We start from the raw sequence: 24335 nt of genomic DNA, 5'->3' as shown, positions 1-24335 counted from the left end.
TACAATTTCAGACAGGTAGCTGTCCAGTCTCTTCTTAAAAACTTCCAGTGATGAAGTTTTCACAATGACTGAAGACAAGCTGTCCCGCTGGTTAATTGTCATTAAACAAATAATCATAAATCGATGACCATATATATTTGAATAACTAAGCTAAATTCCTTATAATCCACCATACAGTATATACACAGCAAGGGACATTACATGGCTAGACCTATGTGACCTGGGAAGCTAAACTGGGTCTGCTTTGTTCAGAATTTGGTTGGGAAACAACCAAGGACTCTCAGAATTCCAGGGTAGACTGGGAACTCGGGGAAAAAACACTGCAAAAGAAAACAGCGGCAAGCCATTTCTGTCTTGTTATGAACAAAACACATTCAGGACTTGAACTCAGCCTGAAGAAGACTTTGCATTCTGAGCAAACATTTCTCAAACTGGGGTTCTTGCACCAGCTGTTAACTTTGCAACAAACGCTTTCCTAAAAGCCTAATTTTGCTGCTGCGAATGAAAAAAACCCTGCTCAGTTTCATAACAGATGAGGTTTCCATCTGACATGGAAAAAAAGAATACCACACAACCCCCAAAAAGCAAACAGATTCCAGAATGTGTTGCTAACATTTCATAGTTTTGGGTGCAGATTCTGAAACGAGGAAATGTATGTTTTCTCTGATTTTAGACTGAAACACATTCGCATCGCTTTAACGCAGCTGTTCGCTTCTAGCTGATGCAGAAAAATTGAGACTGGCTTGAACGAACCTTCAACTTTAAAGCCTAAAACATCTGCTCCGAACTTGCTTTGAACATCAGCTGCTCTTGGCGCAACACTCAGACGAAATAAATTCATTTCCTAAGTTCCACCAAATTCTTTACTTTTTAAATATGCAAAGGAATCAGTGCCAAGGGCACCAAAAACTCTCCTCCCCATCATTTACCTGAAAGAGAGTCTCACTTGTGGCCGATAGCACCACAACCTTCATTTCCCCACTCTTGAAGCTGTCTCTGGTTTTCTCAAACACTTTTTTCGGCAGGTTAACTTTGAACTTACTGACAACTTTGTTCTCCTGCAGAAAGAAAATGAGCCCAGCTTTACAAAAGAGAAGTAGGAAATCTTATTTCATAGGGCAGAGAATTCATAATGGTCCCCAACCCACATAGACATCTTCATTAAGAGATTTATGTTGGATATAATGCCGGAGGGTTATAAGAAAGGGACTACATATCTAGTTTTGCATATACGAACAGCAGCAAGGATTGTATTTGCAAAATATTGGAAAAATGAGAACACCCCATCAGACAAGGATGTAATTTGGAAAATGTTAGATTGTGCCAAGATGGACAGACTGACTTTAAAAATAAGAGACAAGAAGACACAGAACGTTACTTGATATGGAACAGATTTTATGAGTGGTTAGAGATAAGAGGTAGAAATTAGATGAAGAAAGATCATTGCTATGTATCAAGTATAAAGATGGTTTATAATTATAAATATGCCAATATAATTAACAGAATTATAACTAAGCCAATATAAAGAGAAATTTAGCCAAAACTATTCTATTACATTATTACTATCATTACCAGTATATGTGTTAATATTTCTTTTTTTTGTCTTTTCTTTATTTTTCTTCTGCAAATGATATACCCTGATAATGCACTCTATTCAAAAAGTTTATGAATAAAAATAAATAAATAAATAAATAAAGAGATGCATGAGAGAGATTTTAAATGCACTTATTTTCAAGGCACAAATAGCAAATAATATAAATAACCACGGAAATGCAGACAATATCTTTCATTTGCAAACTGATGACTAAACTGGGGCAGTGCAAATGTACAACAGGAAAAGAGAAAACAAAGCAAAGTGGAATTTGACAGACATCATTTTGATGCTCGACTCACCTTCAGTGTAACCTCAACGGGCAGGTTTTCAGGAATTTGAGGTAAAACTTTCTGGACATTTGCATGCATTACTGTCCCCTCAAAAGTCTTGTGATCTTCCTGGAACTGCAGTTCACCCAGCTTTGACTCCAATTGGTGCAGGAACCTGTTGAGGATGGGAGAACTGGTTGTAGATGGAAATATTTTGCTCCAGACCTCATGCCATAGGTCTCCAGATGCTACTTCTGGGACCCTTTATTAGCTCATCAGTGACCAAAATTACCCACTACATTGAACCATCATATATACAGTATCTGGGCTAACCGAAAAGGATGGCCCCAGCCAGGGGTGGGATTCAAAACTTTTAGCAACAACTCCAGTAGCTGAGTGGGCGTGGCCATGGTGGGAGTGGCCTACTCAGCCTCCTGCACCACGATGGGGGGGCGGTATTTTTGCCCTCCCCAAGCTCCGGACACAGGCCCATTTCCAGACTGCCGGAACTTCCGGGAGGCCCATTTTTCGCCCTCTCAGAGCCTCCGCGCAGGCGCTGCACTTACCTGGCATTCAAAACAGGCTGCATGGAGACTCCTGGGAGGGTCGAGGTGAGGTGGGCAGGGCCAGCCAGTCCTTGCAACTACCGGTTCAGCAAACCAGATGTAAAATTAGCTGAATACCAGCCCTGGACCCACCTCTTGTGATTCATCAACCACAGCTTAGCTTTCTGTGTGAATCTGGCTGTCAATGCTTCGACCAGTCATGATTCAGGCAAACCATAATTAAACACAATGTGTGAATCACAGCTTGTTTGGTCATCAAGATTGTGCAAGAATTTGCTCTCAAGCCATCTCTGAATTTTCCAATCCATCAATCAGAAGGTCCAGGTCTCAGACGCAGACAAGATTTGTCCAAAGAGCCCCACAATTGTTTTTATTGGGTATAACTATGGACTGTACATCAATAAAGACTAAATTAATTTTAAACTTAATATCAGCAGCCAGACTATTGGTGGCACAATACTGGAAGAAGGAACAACTGCCTACTACTGAAGAATGGACACTAAAAGTAACGAACTTAGCAGAAATGGCAAAAATTTCAGCATACCTAAAAGACTATTCACAAGAAAGATATATAGTGGAATCGAAAAGATGGATAGAATATATTCAAAACAAATATCAGACTAAAAAGTATCAAATAGCATATGAATGACTAGAAAGTAATAATTGTATTTCTATACAGTATTTCCTTTTTTAAAATCTTTTTTTTATATGAAATAAGGGAGTTATGGTTCTAGGGGAGGGATGGGAATTTATGAATAATTAGCGTATTTTAGCTTATGATTGGTAAATTCTATACCCTGTATTTGCTCTGGGAAGCCAGGGGGTGGGAGGGGGGAGGGTGAAGGGGGGAGGGTGGGAGGTGGAGGGAGGAGGAGGGTAATTAATTGTTAAAACTGTGGTAAAACTTTTTAATAAAAAAAAAGATTTGTGCAAAGAGCATCTCCCACCACTTGCACAATCAGACTTGTGCCAGACTTGTGCAAAGCGTACAGTGGTGGGATTCAGCCAGTTTGGGCCAGTTTGGGTGAACCAGTAGTTAAATTGCTGGGTGGCCCCACCCTGCCCCTTCCAGGAGTCCCCACACACCCCATTTTGGCTTCCAGGTAAGTGCAAGGAAGCCTACTATGCCCAAAATGGGGTGTGTGGTGCGGTGTGCCCCCCATATGGCCTGTTTTTGCTCCCAGAGGGGTGCAGGAAGCCAAGTGCCATGCCCACCTAGTTGGTCATTAGGGCAGAGAACCGGTTGCTAAATTATTTGAATCCCACCACCAAAAGCCTACCTCCAACCCCCAGGTCCATCTCACTCCTTTTTGCAGCCAATACACAGTGCCTACTTTTTTTTTAATACAAATAAATAAGAATGCAGATTGGCTGCCAAATACTCACAAAAATGGATCTTCCAGAGGCCTGTCTTTGTCAACGCTCTGACCTGTTTCTAAGCTCTTCAGTTTTAACTCTGTCCGTCTCATTTCTTCTTCCATGTTGCTGATTTGAACTGTTTCCTTTTGGTCTCTTTTCCCAAAATCTACGGAGCAAAGCAAACCAGCAAAGTAAAATAAAGGGCCTCATTGTTTGGCTGTTCCTGGGACAACCCACCACAGCCAGCTCGCCACAGGATAATTCGCCATAACCACTTTGCCTGGAAAAAACTCGCTGCAGGACAATTCAACAATTTTATTTCATGATTTAAAATAATTAAGAAATTATTTTAATTTTGGTCATTCACGTTTCATTTGGTTCCTCCTTTTGCAAATCTTTTATTTAATTATTCTATTTCACCATTTCATATAATTTTTGTCCTGTGGCAACTTATCCCACTGCAAGTTGGCCATTGCAAATTGGCAGCAGTGAGTTGTCCCACTCCTGTTCCTGCTAGGTGGAATTCAAGCTTTCTGATGCCACGTTCATTTCCTGAAACAGTAGGAAACGGCATTGACTAAAAAAAATAGTAATCAACAGCTTGACGATTGTAGCCGTTGCTTGGCATTGTTTTATAACGGTTTTAATTCCCAGGATTGCACTCTGCAATGTCTGATAAAATATTTAACCCCAACTATGACTGGCGCGGAATAAACTGTGCAAATGTTTGAGATTTTGTACCATTTTGATCATTTGTTCCAATCTGCTTTTCTGGATATGCACAGTAGATAGGAAAGGCTAAGCAATTTATTATTCTTTTTAATATTGTGAGTTCCCCAGAGTGACTATTGTGAGATGGGCAGCCGTAAAAATCCAGCAAACAAGCAAAGAAGCAAGCTGTGTTCACACAACTAATTAAACAAACGTATTCTTTTAACCTGTGAAAATAATTAAAGTTTTCTACAGCCAGGTACAGGCAGTCCTCAACTTACAACTGAGCCCTCAATTTCCATTTGCTAAGCAAGATGATTGTTAAGTGAGTTTGCCCCATTTTATGACCTTTCTTGACAATTTGTTAAGTGAATCACTGCAGTTGTTAAGTGAATTGGGTTTCTCCATTGACTTTGCTTGTCGGAAGGTCGCAAAAGGGGATCACATGACCCCGGGATACATGAACCATCATAAATATGGGTAAGTTCCCAAGTGTCTGAATTTTGACCACATGACATGAGGATGCTGCAACGGTCAGAAGTGCTTTTTTCAGTGCCGTTGTAACTTCCAACGGTCACTAAACAAACTGTTGTAAGTCGAGGACTATCTGTAATGTTCAATGGTGAATGCAAATGTTATACTGCCATTCCCTTTCCAGGGTTCATCCCGTTCTTACCTAAAAAACACTTGTATCCCGTCATGCTCGCAAGGGAGCGATTGTCAGGGCCATTGTTGAAGGCGTAGGAGATATTGCTGAGTAAATTGGGCCCATTTTTGCTCCCCTGGCAGGTGACATTTAGAGAGGAGAATGAATAATTAGCTTGGCTACTCAGCTGGTAAGTGTGACTGATGCCATAGGTAAGATTGAACAGATGGTCGTCCTGAAACCAGTAAACGCAGAAGCGGTAAGGCCCCAACAGTGAAGGCAAGGCCCAGGACTGCTGAGGTCCCGGTGGGAATGGGGCACTGATATTAAGTCCGTCAGCGCCATTGGAGATAGTGATGGCATCCTGCTGGGTTTCATAATGGATGTGGCCTTCAACCATTTGTCTTCGATCAGCACAGAAGTGGAAGTCCTCCTTGTAGCTGCTCATCCCATGCACGCCTGGACCACACACCCCAAAAAAGAAAAGAAAAGAATGAGGATCTGAGGCAACAATGAAATGCACTTACCTTCACTACCGGTTCGTGAATGTGAGTGTGTGCCTCTTCTGCGCATGCACAGAGCCTTCTGAGCATGCGCAGAGGGTCAAAAACGGATCGTAATGACGTCCTGGAGGGTGGGCGGAGCCTCCTGCTGCCGGCACTACCGGTTCACATGAGCCAGACAGATTTCACCACTGATCTGAGGGATCTACCCTAAGATCTATGAGTTTTTGCAGTTAATGCTACAAAAACAGAGAAGTATTCATTCCAGAAAAGCAGAAAATGGTATTCAGGGAAATTCTACAGGCAGTTCTTGACTTACAACCATTTGTTCAGTGACCGTTCAAAGTCACAATGACCAAAAAGGTAATAAAATTGGGTGTGACTCACTTAACAACTGCCTTGCTTAGGAACAGAAATTCTGGGCCCTATTGTGATTGTAAGTCAAGGACTTCCTGTATAAGGCGCAATAGCAATAGCACTTAGACTTATATAGCGCTTCAGCGTGTTTTGCAGCCCTCTCTGAGCAGTTTACTGAGTCAGCCTCTTGCCCCCAACAATCTGGGTCCTCGTTTTACCCACTTTGGAAGAATGGAAGGTTGAGTCAACTGTGAGCCTGTCAGGATCGAACTGCTGGCAGTCGGCAGGGTCAGTCTGCAATACTGCATTGTATTCACCATTGATGGACAATCAATATGTTTCATGAATTTCATTTCAGAGAAGGAGAGAAGCAGATTTTGTAGTATTCCCCCTGCCTCCGAAATCCAACCAAGTGGGGAAAGAAAGAGTTTGTGTAAGATTGCCACATTGGTGAAAGAAGAAACCAACTTTTTGGAAGAACTCTCAGTTAACATAGAATAATACAGTTGGAAGGGACCTTGGATTGGGCCTTCTAGTCCAATTCCCTGCTCAAGTAGGAGACCCTAAATCATTTCAGATAAAAGATTGTCCAATCTCCTTTTGAAAGCCTCCAGTGATGGAGCACCCACAACTTCTGAAGGTAATCATTCCACCAGTTGATTGTTCTCACTGTTAGGAAATTTCTCCCTAGTTCTAGGTTGCTTTTCTCCTTGGTTAGTTTCCATCCATTGTTTCTCGTCTTGCCTTTTGGTGCTTTGGAAAATACTTTGATCCACTTGTCTTTGTAAGAGCCCCTCTAATATTGGAAGACTGCTATCATGTCTTACCTAGACGTTCTTTTCTTTAGACTAGACATACCCAATTCCTGTAACTGTTCTTCATGTTTTAGCCTCCAGCCCCCTAATTATTCTTGTTGCTCCTCTCTGCAATCTTACAGGAGCTTCTAACACTACAGATTAATAGCAAAGGTATTGTCAGGAGCCAAGGCAATTCGAAACAATACAGGTTTATTGCATGCCAACATTTTCTACAAGAATCTGAACTACAAACAGTCGAAGCAAATTGGTGGTAGATAAGAATCAACAGAATTCAAGGAAGGCTGGACTCCTGTGACCATGAAGAGACTCGAGACTGATGGTATGTTTGACCCCTCCCTCGAGCTGAGCCTGGTCAGATATTTTCCCAGTATTAACTCTATTTCTTCACCCACATGCAAAGGCATTAACCATACATGATGGGACTTTTAGTCCAAAGAAACTGAGAGTTACCAGGTTTAACAAGAGAAGTGTATATCATGATAAATTCACCATAGAAGAAATGAGGTAAGAGATTCCAATTCTCCATGAATGGAGAAAATAAACTGAAGAGTATTTATGTTACCTTGGAGCTGGAAGAAGGCAGAAAGAAGGTAGAAGAGCATCCTGGAAGATCTGGTCTTGGGTTGAGGGATCTAGCAAAGGCTTAATGTAATCTTCCGCAAGACACTCTTCTTCAAAATGTGGGTCTTCTGGGAGCATCTGCAATCCTGGAATTAAAATCCCATCTCGGTGTTTCTGCAAAAGAATTGTTGAAAATTGTTGAGCCATCGGAACTTCCCATCTAGATCGTACATTTCTTTTACAGGTTGTTTGTAATTTTAAACCGTTGCTACGAGACCAGTTGTGGGTCAAGGACCCACCTGTACAGTCTATTTATATTTTATTTTAGCCCAGAACTTGAGTAGGTAAGGTTACATTTCACAAACTTCAATTTATAACTTTCTTTTTCTGTAGGAGAAGAGCTGGCCAACCTGGGGGTGGAATGAAAAGGGGGAATCAGCCTAGCATCTTTACGTAGCCATGAGCAAACTAGGTTCAGCTTCCTTTGAGTGCCATTGACCCTTATCTAACCAGGTGTCCACCATTAGTTGAGAAGATTCCTGTTGCACAGGCTTTAGCAATAAATCAGTCTAATAATTGAACCTTCATGTGTGGACCTGGTCTTTCGGGCCTGACATTTTCTCTCTTTTTTTTTTCTGGATAAAAATTTGAAGCTCATTTCAAAACAAAATAATATATTCCAGACCGCTTCCAAATAAGGCTGTTTAGCTGCTGTTAGCGGCAGCTCAGACTAAATTGCAGCCAGCAGCCCAGCCCCAATCCACCAGTGTTTCTCCTTCCCTCGACGGCATCACCATTGAAATGTTGGCAAAAAGGGGGGAGCATCAAGGCTCGGTTCCCCTTAAGAAATAGGGGGCTCCCTCTGCACATAAACTTGCATAAAATCTGCACCATAATTTTTGCATCAAAACGAGCTGGGGACCTCCTGTATTTATTTTTATTAAGGGAAGGAAGGAAGCAGCATGAAATGTTCAGTACCCAGCATCCAATGTGTGGCAAGAGATTAATGCAAACCGCAGTTTTCTTTTTAAGAACGCAAATGCCCAAGAACGGTTTCCCCATTTGGGGTCTGAGTCAGCCATGCACAGGATGACCACCCTGGTCCAGATGAAGCTGTGTAGTTTAAGCAGAAACAGACGAAGAATCATTTCCAGTCATTGTTATTCATCTTTCTCTCCTTTCACAGTTAGACAAGGAAGGTTTCCACTAAGTTGCAACCAAATCCTTCTAAAGCAGCCCAATTTGGAGACAATTAAAAGCTGAAATGAACCAGGACAGTGACAGCACACCAGACAGAAGTCACAGGCAAACTGGGTTTCATTTATTTTGGATGAGAAAAAGAAATTTAAAAAAAGGATTTTCCAGCCCTGAAATGAGGAGCTGCACTTCATTTTTTTTCCCATGTCTTGGTGGGATAAATTGTGGACTCATCCTTTATCTACAATTCTACTGTCTGTGCGGAGAAGCAAGAATAGTCCAGTAGTCAAGGCATAGGGCTAGAAACCAGGAGACTGTGAATTCTAGTCCTGACTTAGGCATGAAAGCCAGCTAGGTGACTTTGGGCCAATCACCAGGAGATGGTGAATTCTGGTCCTGCCTTAGGTGTGAAAACCCTCTGGGTGACTGTGGGCCAGTCCCTCTCTTTCAGCCCAAGCCACCTCACAGGGTTATTGTTGTGGGGAAACTAGGAGGAGGAAGTATCAGGTGTGTTCATTGCTTTGGTTTATTTATAAACATAATAAAGGAGAGATAAAAAGAAAGAAAGAAATAACTACAGTGTCAATGGTCCCACTACTGGGCAGGACCAGTGGTGGGTTTCAATTTTTTTTACTACCGGTTCTGTGGGGATGGCTTGGTGGGCATGGCAGGGGAAGGCTACTGCAAAATCTCCATTCCCTCCCGATCAGCCTCTTCCCTGCCTCCCAAGTCCCGATCACTTGGGAAGCAGAGAATAGATGGGGGTGGGGCCAGTCAGAATGTTTACTACCGATTCTCTGAACTACTCAAAATTTCCACTACCGGTTCTCCAGAACTGGTCAGAACCTGCTGAAACCCACCTCTGGGCAGGACCCTATGTACTTGCCCAACTATGACCTCCTGTGAACCTTTGCACTACAAGTCATCCTCAACTTACAACTCAGTTCACTCAGTGAGTATTCAAAGTGACAACAGCACTTTAAAAAGGGACCCACAACAATTTTTCAGATGCTTGGCAACTGACTCCTATTTATGAGGTCACATGATCCCCTTTTGCGACCTTCTGACAAGCAAAGTCCACGGAGAAGCCAGATTCACTTAACAACCAGGTTACTAATTTAACAACTGCACTGATTCACTCAACAAATGGGACAAGCAAGGTCGTAAAAATGGGGCAAAACAAATTTGTCACTTGACAGCATTAATGTTTGGGCTCAGTTGTGGTCATAAGCCGAGGACTACCTGTACATCCCCCATCAACCTCCCAGGGCCCAAGAGATCATTGCAACTATGCTAAGAGGCAAGTCCTGTGTCCTTTTTAAAACACTCCTAGCTTCCCCTGGGGAAAAAAAACCCAGGAATGTGTGGGAGAAAGAGCAGATAACCAGCAGTTCGCACATCTCAAGGTTTGGATATTTATTTCAGAGCAGCAAATTACAAAGTGTTTCTTCTTAGCCAAACTGAACGGCCTGTTTTCCTAAATATAGCTTTTAAACCGAAAAGAACAGCAGAAAGACATAAAGAAAACCCGAAGGGGATATTTCTCAATAACTGGACAGGGTTAGAATCAAGACAAAAACGGAATCTAACAGCAGATTTAAAACAGTTAAGATAAAAGGTAAAAGCCATCAGGAATTAATGAGATTTACTGGAAGATATGTCAATCAAAATACGTTTCCCACTTTAACTCAAACCATTCCAGTTTATGGCTTGATTTAGTATCTTATGATGTGTTGACTTTCTTTATTTGTTTATCAAATTTCTATACTGCCCATTGCAGTTGCATGATTCAAATAAATCAGTAAAATCATGGAAACACCATTGTTAAAAACAAAGTAAAAAAAAACAGATTAAAACATTTATTTTCTTTTTAAAATATATTGGTTGGCTATCTTCCAACAGACTTAAAAAGGACAATTGCAATGTTAAAAAAAAAATTCTTAGATTTACCCTTGCTAGAAATTCTGATTTTGTTTCCCAGAGCAATATATTCAATTATTCATAATTAACCAATGGCATGCTGGAAAACTGATAACTTCCTGGACATTTTTAACCTGTTTTGTTCACTTGTTTTTGCCTTACTTGTTTAGTTCCTTCGTGGGAATAATCTGTGCTGTTTATGAGTCTCCTGTAAAATGTTAAATTTAGCATTTCTCAATCTTGACAGCTTGAAGATGTGTGGACTTGTTAAATTCCACACAGACAAGGTGAGAAAAGAAAGAAGAAAGCACACCAACAGTAGTTCAACAGTGGGACTAGAACATGGAACATAGAAGAAAAAGGTTGACAGAAGACCTTGGAGGTCTTCTAGTCCAGCACATATCCAAGAGACATACCATTTCGGACAGATAATTATCTGGTCTTTTTTTGAAAACCACCAGTGATGTATCACCCACAACTTCTGAAAGCACTAATTGGTCTCACTGCCGGAAATTTCTCCTTAATTCTAGATTGGATCTTTCCTTGATAAGTTTCCATCATCTGTTGCATCTTGTCTTGCCCTCAGGTGCTTTGGAGAAGAGGTTGTCCCATTCTTCTCTGTGATAACCCTTCAAGTATTGGGACACAGCTGTCATGTCCCTTCATGGCTATTGACTGAATTTCTGTGACAGCTAACAGTCAGCTATCATAGAAGACCGCAATTATATCACCCTAGTTCTTTCTTTTCAATAAGCTAAACATACTTAGTTCCCTTAGCCACTCTTCATATTGATTGAGTTAGTCAGGGGAGAGCCAGATCAGTTCATCCTCACCCATGAAAGCTCAGGAGATCTGGGGACCATCAGAATCTCTCAGGGCTATTTTTCCTGTAGGGATAAAAATACGACTACACTAGACCCCTACGAATTCTGCCTTGAACTGCCAAAGATGTGCTATAAAATAATATTACTATTGTTCGGATAGGATGGGATGGGATGGGATGGGACGGAACGGAACAGAATGGAATGGAATTCTTTATTGGCCAAGTGTGATTGGACACACAAGGAATTTGTCTTTGGTGCCCAAGTTCTCAGGGTACATAAAAAGACAAGATACATTCATCAAGAATCATAAGGTATAACACTTAATGATAGTCATAGGCAGAGGTGAAATGCTACCAGTTCATTCAGTAGTTTAAAAAAAAAAAAGCTACTGGTTCAGGCGAACTGGTAGCTAGCGTTTAAAAAAGCTACCGGTTCCTTCAAACCGGTATTTCTGATGATCAGCTGTGCAGCGGGGTTTAGTTTAGCTAGAAAGCAGGAAGCCACAGCTGCAATGCCCCCTTCGCTTCTACTTACCTTCCCAAGCCTCCTTTTGGCTCGTACTGTGCATGCGCACACAGTGCACATTTGGTGCACAGTGTGCTTGCGCAGCCAGCAAACCGATAGGAAACCAGTTCGGATTTCACCATTGGTCATAGGGTAAAAATAAGCAATCAAATCATACTAGGAATCAATATCAATATAAATCGTAAGGATACAAGCAACAAAGTTACAGTCATGCAGTCCTAAGTGGGAGAAGATGGGTGATAGGAACGATGAGAAGATTAATAGTAATAGTAATGCAGATTTAGTGAATAGTTTGACTGATGATGGTGATGTTCCCCTATCTTTCCCTTAAGAAACACACAGTGACTAAATATAATCAAAAGAAATGAAATAATGCATTATTTGGGATGGGGGAACCAAAATAAAGCAGTAATGCTTACATTTTGCAGCTGTAATCTACAGCTGGCAGGAAGATATTAAGAAAAAAAAATCAGTTCCTTCGACGGTTATAGCCAAGATTGGCATGGGGGACTTCACAGTTGCCTCCTCTGTGAAGCCAAACCTTTGTACCCACCTAATCAAAACTGAAATCTTTGCTGGGTGCAATGGGGAATCTGCTGTTTCATCGGGGGTGAGAAAGACACACAGAGCTGCCTCCTCCTCCAAGCAAATCAAATGCACCAAGCAAAGGAACACGTTCACATCTGCATCACCAGCTATCAAACAGTGTGAGAAAAGCTTTCACAGAGGACAGTGTGGGTCCCAAAGTCGGAACGATGAAGGTTGTGGTGTTTTCTGCCACAAGTTGGGCTTTCCTCTAGGCTAGGGCATGATGTTGAGAGAACATCATGGAGCCCTTTGAAAGGAATGAAAGGAATGGAAATGAATGTATTTTTCTCGGGCAGCTGGGCTAAGAGCACCAAGTCAGTCAAGGCAGGTTAAAAACAGCATATCTAGTCCCAAACAAAAATCCACTGGCATCTTTAGCATCTCTCCCTCTGAAGTCCTGAAACAGGACTTGTTAGAAAAAGAGGGGGGGGGGAGGAAAGACACACACCTAGGAACAGTCAACAACACCATGATATCTTCATCTTCATTTCAATCAGAATTGAAATGGGAGATAAGGAGAGGAGAAGACAAGGAGAAAACAAAGGATAAGTAATAAAAACAGTTTTTTTTCCCATAGGCTACAGCAGAAGTCTCCAAACTTGGCAACTTTAAGACTTGTGGATTTCAGCTCCCAGAATTCCACGGCTGGCTAAGAAATTCTGGAAGTTGAAGTCCAGAAGTCTTAAAGTTGCCAAGGTTGGAGACCCCCTAGGCTACAGTGTAGTTCAGCTCCAGAGCCACAAAGAAAACCTAGAAACAGTTGACACAAAGAATGACAGAGACTTCTGAGCAACATAAAACTTGGCTTTGAACCTGCCATTTCTTCCATGGCTGGTAGAGATAGCAGATCTTTGCAGGACTTCTCCACCCAACCATAAAACGTTCACTGCTGAGGCAGGATAATTCAAATAATGAAGCTGCAGAGCTCCACAATCTTTCAAAGCCTAAGTAGTTGGAGTTACTGGTTGTCTGGTGTCTCTGTGAAACTGTTAAGTTCCTCCTGACATTTAACAGGAATTTATGTCACTTCAAACAGTTATTCCCGCACTACAGGTACATAATCAGGATTACAATTACAATGGTGGCTGCAACAATGCAACTGAAGTTGTGCCTCTTTTTAATTGGTGTCCCAGTTCACTAAAAACAGGATTTCAATTTCATGGTCATACCTACCCTCTTTATTTTTCCCCCCACCTTCCCTATAGATGCCCCTAATGCAGAAAACAGCCATTGAAATCTTTTGGAGACCCCTTCAAGTACTTGAAAACTCTTCCCACTCTTTTCCTAACTAGACCTGTCTTGTTCCCTCAGCTTCTTCTCTTGAGACTTATTTTCCAGCTTCCTGATCATCTTCACTTCTGTATCCGCTCCAGTTTATTTGAACTTTGCTCAAAATGGGGCTTCAAGAACCAGACTCAAGTTTCCAGCTGAAGTCCCACAATATCCAATAGAGCGAAGGGATTACCTGAAAAGTTGGTCTTTAGTTAATGGAAGCAACTGAGGGTTTGCCTCAACTTCTGCCTTTTGTCTGAATCACCCACAATCTGCTGCTGAGGATAAACTGGGTTACACAAAACCAGTTACTACAACAATATCACACACCGGACATTCCTCTTTTGCACAAGAGCTTATCAGCTCATGGACCAGATGCACCTCAGCCTACTTTGGGCTATCACAAGACAGGGGTTGAAAGCTGGAAGGAAATTTGCTTTGGAACTGATTTTGTTGTTGTCTTCCTTTCTAGACTTTTCTAGTAATGTTATTATCTCAAAAATCAATTTTGTACAAGAAAAAGTTATGCCATGATGACGACAGAAAAAAACATGCAGGGGATGAGAAATAAGAAAAGAAAGATTGCAGAATAACAGAGTTGGGACCTTGGAGGTCTTCTAGTCCAACCCCCTGCACAAGCAGGAGACCCTGTAATGCTTGTCCAGTTTCTTCTTAAAAGCCTCCAGTCCAGTGATAAAGCCCCCACAACTTCTGGAGGAAAGCCGTTCCACTGGTTAATTGTTCCAACTGTCAGGAAATTTTTTTTTTTTTGTTTACATTTATACCCCGCCCTTCTCCGAAGACTCAGGCTTACAATGTATAAGGCATTTCTCCTTAGTGGTACTGTAGGTTGGTTCTCTTCTTGATTAGTTTCCACCCATTGCTTCTTGTTCTGATGAGATACTTTGGCAACCTTCAAGGAGGGGAAGCCAATGGAACATTATAGCAGAGAAGGGGCGTGCATAAGAGCACAAGCGTGCCTATCGTTCCTGTCCTATTGTTTCCTTTCATTATATCCAATTAATATAGTTAGTACATACTCATACTTATATATATGCTTATATATTGTACAGTTATTACATGCTTATATTTATATATATACTATGTGACAAAATAAATAAATAAATAAATAAATTGCTATTTGGGAGCCCACACAGATTCTAAAACCTGTTTTATTTCAAAAGCTTAAATAGGAAGTTGTCTAACCACAAAACTTTCTATTCACTGTTTCTTAACCTTAACAACTTTAAGACATACTGGACTTCGTACTGGCTGAGGAATACTGGGAGTTGAAGTCCAGACATCTTAAAATGTTTAAAGTTGAGAAACACTGACTTAGAGTATTGCCTTTGGCCCCAGGAAAATGGAGAAGCAGAAGTCCACCATTCCTGAATACTGTATGTGCATAAATATCCAAGGGGCAGAGTTGAAGGACATCAAGAAAATCCAGTTAAATTTCATTTTTTTCCTTAGGCAGGGATTAATTAGGACCCCTGGTGGCGCAGTGGTTATAATGCAGTATTGCAGGCTGACTTGCCAACTGCTAGAAGTTCGATCCTGACTAGCTCAAGGTTGACTCAGACTTCTATCCTTCCGAGGTTGATAAAATGAGAACCCAGATTGTTGGAGATAATACTCAGACTCTTGAAACCACTCAGAAAGGGCTGTAAAGCAGTAGTATATAAGTCTAAGTGCTATTGCTATTACTACTAAGCCAGGACAACCAATGCCACAGACATGTGTGCAAACCTTGGCTTTTTCAGAACTCCCCAGGTGAGAGCAAGAGTAGAAGTTAGGGAAGAAATTGAAAATCCCGCAGGTCTAAATATTTTCACTTAATACTCTCCTCCCAGAGGAAAACAGCAGACTGATCTAGCAATTCAACATTAGCTGCTCCAGTGACATTATTGGGAAAATATTTAATTCTTCTAGGAGCAGGGGAGGGGGCTTCCTACAGTTCCAACGCTGTTGTTCTTTTATTTTGTAGATTCAGGACAACAAGTTGTTCTCCTGTAGTTGAGGCTGGAGAGGCTTAGAGGGCCCCTCCTGGGGGAGGCCAGGCCCCCATCTAGGCAGCCTTCCTGGGCCACAGCAAGTCCAGGCATCAGGGACAGCCAAGCCCCACCACTTCAAAAGGCAATCAATGGTTATTCCTCCCCCAGAAAAAAAAATTAGAGGAAAAATAAAAGCTTGCTTTTTGAAGTTTGCATTTGTTTTCATTTTTAAATTGAAAAGGAACCTGCCGACAGTCAGTCAGTCCATGCAACCTGAGGTTTTTCTGGATAATTCCAAAGCTGCTTCTTGTCCTTAACTCATCCCTTTGATCTGTCATCCCTTTGATCTGGGCAAATATTTCAAATATTTATTGGGATGAAACCCTTGAAGATATCATGTTGAAACATGGTGAGATGAATGTCTTCTAAACAGTCTACATCCTCGGTATTTTCATTTTGTTCTGCCAAGCAACAAACCAGCTGCAGGCATTTTCAGACTTCTCATTTATAGCTTCTGGAACCAAATTTTGTCTCATGTTTAATGAGGTTGAATCCGGAAGGAAATAGAATCAAATCACTTTGCTCCTTCCAATCTCCAGCCTCCAATCCCCACCGAATCAGAGCTGTTTTTCCCAGATGTATGGGAAGTGATGGGAAATGTGTGGTTGTACAGACTTTTGCCCAGTACAGATAGTCCTTGACTTACGGCCACAATTGAGACCAGATATTCAATTGATAAGCAAGGAGGTTGTTAAGAGAGTCACACCTGATTTTACGATATTTTTTTGCCACTGTAGTTAAGTGAAACAGTGCAATTAAGTGAACCATTTGGTCATTAAGCAAATCAGGCTTCCCCCATTGACTTTTCTTGTTGGAAGCTGGCTGAAATGGTGATCACATGACCCTGGGATACTGCAACCATGGTCTCAAAGGTTCAAGAGGCAACTGGACTTTCCTGGTTTTTCTTTGAAAACGTTTTGCTTCTCATCCAAGAAGTTTCTTCAGCTCTGACTGGATGCTGGGGAATGGAAGTATTTATATCCCTTGCAGACAGCTGGTCATTTGCATCCTTTTAGAGAGTCGTTGAGGCTGCTTGGAGGTTCTTTCACTAAGAAGTTTGAGTTGTACTTTCTGCGGGATGTTTTTCTGCCCTGTCCCCCTTTCCCTGTTGAAGACAGGTGGAGGCTTTTGGGATGAGTCTGGGTTGTCTGCATCACAAACTGAAGCGCAAATAGTTCCTGTAGCCTGCAACTTTTCTGGGAATCCTTCCATTCCCCACCATCCAGTCAGAGCTGAAGAAGCTTCTTGGATGAGAAGCGAAACGTCTTCAAAGAAAACAAGAGAGTCCAGTTGCCTATTGAAAAAGCACCTTTGGGACAACCATGACCTGGAGGACTGAGAATTTCCATAGACAACCACTATAAGATTGCCAGGTGCCTGAATTTTGATCATGTGACCATGGGAATGTGAATAATCACCAACTGAACTGTTGTAAGTCGAGATGTAACTGTATTTCCCAGATTTGGGAACTGCTAAAGATTGAATCATATCAAGCTTTACCATCAAGCTTCAATTTCTGGGAGATATTAAAAAGGCAGGATAAAATATTTTCCCTAAAGGAGAAATCCCCTGGCAGCAGAGGCAGCAACTCATCGGTTGACCATGTACGACGTCTTCATTAATCCTTCACAATCTTAGCCTTATTAATTAATTCAATCCCCTTAATGGCTTTTATAATATGCTTGAATTGTTGATTTTATTATATACAGCCCAGAATCTCGTTGGATGAGATTGACCGCCATATAAATGTGATAGGTTAACTACATATTTAATATTATATGTCTTAACAGCAGTGAGGATTGTATTCGCACAATATTGGAAAAATGAAGAAACACTGCGAGACGAAGAGATAATTAGGAAGATACTAGATTGTGCAGAAATGGATAGATTTACACTGAAAATTAAACAGAAAGAAGACACGGAATGTTATCAAACATGGAATGTATTTTACCAGTGGTTGGAAAAAAGGGTGGAGATTAAGAATGTAATCTGTATTGTTAAGCAAATTCAATACCCAGACAACATGATTTTTATTAAGCACTTACAAATGTAAACAATAGAAAATTAATAAATTTATTTTTAAAAAATAAACATGATAGGTTAATTAATTAAATGGTTCAATCTGCAAAGGAGACCCAGCTTGGTGTGGCGGTGGAGATGTTTGGCTAGAAACCAGGAGGCTGTGAGTTCTAGTCCTGCTTTAAGCACAAAGCCAGCCGGGAGACCTTGTGCCAGTGACTCACACTCAGCCCTAGGAAGATGACAACAGAGGTAAACCACTTCTCGTTCACTGGCAAGAAAACTGCAGGGCACTGACCAGGAGTCAAGACTGACTCGAAAAGAGTTATTTTTTTGAGGACCTGTATACTGCACAAATCAAGAAGAGGGCCGTGAAAATATTTACAGACTCCTCGCATCCTGGACATAAACTGTTTCAACTCCTACCCTCAAAACGACGCTATAGAGCACTGCACACCAGAACAACTAGACACAAGAACAGTTTTTTCCCGAAGGCCATCACTCTGCTAAACAAATAATTCCATCAACACTATCAAACTATTTATTGAATCTGCACTACTATTAATCTTCTCATCGTTCCCATCACCAATCTCTTTCCATTTATGACTGTATGACTATAACTTGTTGCTGGCAATCCTTATGATTTATATTGATATATTGACCATCAATTGTGTTGTAAATGTTGTACCTTGATGAAGGTATCTTTTCTTTTATGTACACTGAGAGCATATGCACCAAGACAAATTCCTTGTGTGTCCAATCACACTTGGCCAATAAAATTCTATTCTATTCTATTCTATTTTGCTATAATGGTTTAAAGGAACCAGATTAGAAATGGAGACCGTGACTTCTAGTCTCGTGTGAGACATGAATTCAGCTGTGGGAACTTCTGGCCCGTGACTCATGCTCAGCCCTAGGAAGTCAGTCAGTGCAAACTGTTTATAAAACAATCCTGCCATGAAAACTGCTCAGGAGATAAGACTGACTTCTATAGGTGTAATGGCCTAGCGGTGAAGATATTCAACTAGAAAGGAGCCAAGAAGGTCTAAGTTTTAGTCTTCCCTTAGCCAGGAAAGTTCCAGAATGGGGAGGGCTTAGGGCCATCCTTTCCCTTGCCTTAAGCTACCTCATAGGGTTGTTGCTGGATTTGGATTGTGTTCTGCCCACTGCTCCTCCAAACTATGGAGATGACTTTGGGGCAGTCTTTCTCGCTCAGCCTACTCATACGTGATTGTCCAGGAAAAATAGGTGTATTATGAATGCCATCTTGAGTTATACAAACTGACTCTAAAGGTGAGATATAAAGATATAAACCAGGGAAGACATGATAGTAGTGTTCCAATATTTGAGGGGCTGCCACAGAGAGGAGGAAGGGGGTCAAGCTGTTTTCCAAAGCACCCGAAGACCAGACAAGGAATAATGGATGGAAACTGAACAAGGAGAGATTCAACCTGGAAATAAGGAGACAGTGAGAACAAACAACCAATTGCCTTCAGAAATTGTGGGAACTTCATCATTGGAGGTTTTCAAGAAGACACTGGAACCATCTGTCAGAAATGGTGTAGATTCCCCTGCTTGGGGTCCTCAGTTTACCCTTAGAAGGATGGAAGGCTGAGTCAATCTTGAGCCTAGTGAGATCTGAACTGCCAAATTGCAGGTAGCCAGCAGTCAGCAGAAGTAGCCTACAGTATTGCACTCTAACCACTATGCCACCATGGCGAAAGAAAGGGAGGGAGGGAGGGAGGGAGGGAGGGAGGGAGGAAGGAAGGAAGGAAGGAAGGAAGGAAGGAAGGAAGGAAGGAAGGAAGGAAGGAAGAAAGATCCCCTTTTGTGACCTTCTGACAAGCAAAGTCAATGGGGAAGCCAGATTCACTTAACAACCAAGTGAATTACTTTAAGTGCAGTGATTCACTTAACAACTATGGCAAGAAAAGTCATAAAATGCTACTAACTTAACAACTGTAATGACTGACTTAACAATTGTGGCAAGAAAGGTTGTAAAATGGAGCAAAATTCACTTAACAACTGTCTCACTTAGCAACAGGAATTTTGCACTCAATTTTGGTCGTACCTGCACACTTTTTCGTGTGAATTTCAAAAGAACAACTGAGATTGAGACTCCATGGATCAAACCTGAGAGATGCTCAAAAAATGAAAAATGAAGCGAAACTGAAGTTGACAGACTCAGCCATTTGTGACAAGCGCCCACAAGCTGTTTCAGGCTGAAAGTTAACATTTAATCTTTAAAAAGCATATTGGGGGCAACAATCCAAAAAAAGTGGGCAGGACCACACAAAAAAAAAGAACAGGCAGAATCAGGAAAATAACCCCCAAATGGAATGCATTGGACATTATTAAATGAATCAGATAAGAATTAATGTAATTATTTCCAAGTTAGTTAAATGCTCCCTCATTCTGATATATTAAAAATTAAAGTTTGGTGCCCAGCATCAAAAGATTTGAGGCTATAAGCGTGGTGCGCTAATTGTATAGACCAGGGGTCTCCAACCTTGGCAACTTTACGCCTGGAGGACTTCAAATCCCAGAATTCCCTAACCAGCTAAGGTTGGAGACCCCTGGTATAGACAATATGCCCCTCAAAAGCCTTAGATGACAGACATATGATATGGCAGGTTTCCATCGATATCCAAGATATCATGGTTTGGTGCTGTTGGCAGGATACAGAAGGTAGGGTATCCTCCAGTTGTTTTGGACTCCAAGACCTATCTTCCTAAACAAATGACAAGGGTTAATGTAGTTGCCTCACAAAATAACTAAGGATACCTGCTTGCTTGTCTCTGTGTTTTTCAGAAGAACATGTGGTCTCTTACAGAGTCATTTATGGACAATGGTAGAAAAATGTTAAGATGCTCAGCAGAGATGGGAAAACCTTTGTTTTACAATCTCTAAGTGGAATGAGCTTCGGTTATGCTTCTAAGTTTTATTTCTGCTTTATCGTTATGATAGAAAAAAATAAGGGAAGTAGAGTCAAGGAGAAGAAGAGGCAGAAGAAAAGTTGGAGGAGAAGAAAAAGAAGAATGGAGGAGGAGAAAGAGGGAAGAGAAACAGGAGAGAGAGAGGAAGAAGAAAGGAAGAGGAGGAGGAGAAAAAGAAAGAAGACAAAAAGAAGAGGATTCAGATTATTCCACCCACCGAAGCAAATTTCTCCTTTCCTACCAGATCCTTTCACCACGTCCATCTTGGGCTGCCTCCTCCAAATGGCTATTCATCCTCTCCGCATCGTTTTCTCCTGCTGAGCTCATGCCATGCACAGACTCGCCCTTAATCCCCTCCGCAGGCTGTTCTTCCAAATAAGGGCCAAGCATTTTTGCATTGAAACAAGAACAAACTGGGTCCTCTTGGATCCCCAGAGAGCAGATAGGAGACCCAATTCCCCAGTGGAAGGAGAAGATCACCAGATGAGAGGAACGGAGAGGCCAAGGACTTGCCTTTGAAAACTCAAAACTGGCATTGATGAAAGTGTTCAGCTGGACGATGACTGGAAGGTCATTTCTCTGCCCAAATCAAGTCAACCCACTTCCGATGTACCAGTTTGCCATATGGGTCCCCACGTACCCCAAATGGAGGCCATCCCAGCAGATATATTTCCAAGAGTAGGTGGGGGGAAACCACCATCTATAGGGCAGGCACTGGAATAGACAAAGTATGTCTTCTCAGTCCCACAAGATGCTGACATATGAGCCAGCAGTGTGGGATGGCAGCCAAAAAAAGCCAACGCAATCCTAAATTGCATTAACAGAGGGATAAAATCAAGATCACGTGAGGTACTAATATCACTTTATAAAGCCTTAGTAAGACCACACCTAAGTACTGCATCCAGTTTTAGTCACCACACTATAAAAAAGATGTCGAGTGCAGAGAAGAGCAACCAGGATGACAAAGGGACTGGAGGCTAAAACATACAATAAACGGTTGCAGGAACTGGGCCTGGCTAGTCTAGTGAAGTCTAGTGAGGAGAAGGACCAGGGGAGACAGGATAGCAGCCTTCCAGTATTTGAGGGGCTGCCACAGAGAAGAGGGGGACAAGCTATTCTCCAAAGCACTTGAAGGCCAGACAAGGAATAATGGATGGAAACTGAACAAGGAGAGACTCAACCTGGAAATAAGGAGAAATTTTCTGACAGTGAGAACAATCCACCAACAGAACAGAAGTTGCCTTCAGAAGTTGTGGGAGCTTCATCACTGGAAGCTTTCAAGAAAAGACTGGACTGCCATCTATCAGAAATGGTGTAGGGCCTCCTGCTTGGGGGGGTTCGACTAGATGACCTACAAGGTCCCTTCCAACTCTGTTAATCTATAATATGTTAGATCTCCATGTCATCTCCTGGCCACCATGTTGAAGCTCTTTTTCAAAGCTAGGAACAGCAGAAGGACATTTAACCTCTGATAAAATAAATGCATTATGAAGGAAAGCAGCCACACTCATCTAACATCAGGAAACACACTGAATTCTGTGCCAAGGTAACAAATTTCAACCATGCAACTGTCATTTAAGTAGAAATTTAAAAAAAAATGCTTAGGATCATCCCATACAGATTGGATGGAAAAAGAGGTGCCAGATGTTCAAGCTGACTTTAGAAAAGGTTGAGGGACATAAAACATTATTTTTAAAAAAATGTATTTGTCGAGTACATATTAGATAATATATATAAGTATGAGCATGAATTGAATACATAATTGAATACAATTAAAGGGAACATTAGGACAGGGACGGTAGGCATGAAGGTGCTCTTATGCACGCCCCTTACAGAAGCATTATTTTATTACATTATTGCTGATGCACACTGGATAATTGATGAGGCCAGCTAACACCAAAAAGAAGTCCATCAATTCTTGATTGTTTATAGAAAAGCCTTTGTGTTAATCACATCAAGCTTCCGGAAGGGCTTACAAAAATGGGAATCCTAGAACATCCCATTGTCTAGTTCTCAGGAGAGGTCAGGAAGCCACACTACAGACAGAACATGGCAAAAGAGATTGGCACCAGGTTGGCAACGGAGTGAGTTTATCCTCTCGCCTTATTCAATCTCTCTCTCTCTCTCTTTCTCTCTCTCTCTGTAGATAGATAGATAGATAGATAGATAGATAGATAGATAGATAGATAGATAGATAGCCTGAAGATGACGAATGAGACTTCGTCGAAATGTCGCCAAGACACTTCCAATTTTACACGGGAGAAAACCCGAATAACCAAAGACCTACATAGATAGATAGATAGATAGATAGATAGATAGATAGATAGATAGATAGATAGATAGATAGATAGATAGATAGATAGATAGATAGATAGATAGATAGATAGATAGATAGATAGAAATACTGAAAGGGTGTGTGTGTGTCATTTTACAATTGGAGGAATAACCTGCACTATCATTCTATCCTGGTAGCTGAGAATGCTAAGGATTTGCGAGCCTTCTTTTTCACTTTTAGTAAAAGCAGATTGAATGGAAAAAATGAGACTGAAATTAAACGTAAAGACCCAACTAATAACCACAGGCAGAACAACCAGCCTTGGAATGTGAAAATATCAAAGTAGTGGAGAGCTTCTGCCTTCTGGGAACTACCATCAACAGTAAAGGAACAAGCAGTCAAGAAATACACCACACTTTATAGAGCAGCCATGAAGGTCCTGGAAAAGATATCCAGATGCCTTGATGTGACTATTCCTACAAAGATTAGGATTGTGGAAGCCATAAACTTCCCCGTGAAAGTTTGCTTTGTGGAAGCAAAAAATTGGACATTAAAGATGCAGGAGAAGAGAATTGATGCCACTTTAAACTCTGGTATTGGAGAAGATTCCAGCCAAGGGAACAAACTGACGGATTATTGAACACATCAACCCAGAGTTCTCATTCAAGGCACAAATGATCAGGCTCAAATTATCCTACATTATGCAGGAGACCCAATACCTCTAGAGAAGATGCTGATGCTAGGAAAATTGAAAAGAATTTGAAGAAGAGGACAAGGAGCAGCAAGGTGGATAGGTTCAGTCACAGTGGCAATGAGTCCACCATTAGGAGAACTGAAATACCAGGGATAGACCAGCAAGGAGAAAATTTATCCATGTGGTTAAAAGGTAAAGGTTCCCCTCGAATATATGTGCTAGTCATTCCCAATTCTAGGGGACGGTACTCATCTGTTTCAAAGCCGAAGAGCCAGTGTTGTCTGAAGATGTCTCCATGGTTATGTGGCCAGCATGACTAAATGCCAAAGGCACACAGAACGTTGTTACCTTCCCACCAAAGGTGGTTTCTATTTTTCTATTTGCATTTTTTATGTGCTTTCGAACTGCTAGGTTGGCAGAAGCTGGGACAAGTAATGGGAGCTCACCCCATTACACGGCAGCACTAGGGATTCGAACCGCTGAACTGCTGACCTTTCGATCAACAAGCTCAGCATCTTAGCCACTGAGTCACCACATCCAAGTGGTTACTTCTGTGTTTCCCAAAAAATAAGACCCTGTCTTATACTTTTTTGAACCCTGAAATAAGCGCTTGGCCTTATTGCCATGCGCTCAAAAGCCCGATCGGG

General features: G+C 41.5%; 1 protein-coding gene across 5 annotated transcripts in view; it reads right to left on the bottom strand.

The window, feature by feature from the left end:
* ADGRG1 (adhesion G protein-coupled receptor G1) overlaps positions 1-24335 on the bottom strand; it is a 72952-nt gene that overhangs the window by 24550 nt on the left and 24067 nt on the right. For 4 of the 5 annotated variants that reach the window (XM_058154761.1, XM_058154762.1, XM_058154763.1 and 1 more), the window contains 5 exons: positions 7386-7558; positions 5176-5604; positions 3816-3954; positions 1894-2038; positions 930-1058 (listed from right to left, as the gene is read on the bottom strand). In XM_058154761.1, the coding sequence (XP_058010744.1) occupies positions 930-1058; positions 1894-2038; positions 3816-3954; positions 5176-5604; positions 7386-7425 (882 nt within the window). In that variant the 5' untranslated portion in view covers positions 7426-7558. Of the gene's footprint in view, positions 1-929; positions 1059-1893; positions 2039-3815; positions 3955-5175; positions 5605-7385; positions 7559-7683; positions 7706-24335 lie in introns of those variants that run through there. The other variant, XM_058154765.1, reaches the window with a different exon arrangement.

The sequence above is a fragment of the Ahaetulla prasina genome, chromosome 12 (assembly GCF_028640845.1).
Source record: "Ahaetulla prasina isolate Xishuangbanna chromosome 12, ASM2864084v1, whole genome shotgun sequence".
Lineage (NCBI taxonomy): Eukaryota > Metazoa > Chordata > Lepidosauria > Squamata > Colubridae > Ahaetulla > Ahaetulla prasina.
Note: the sequence above shows the minus strand (reverse complement) of the source record. Positions and strands in the feature narration are given on the sequence as shown.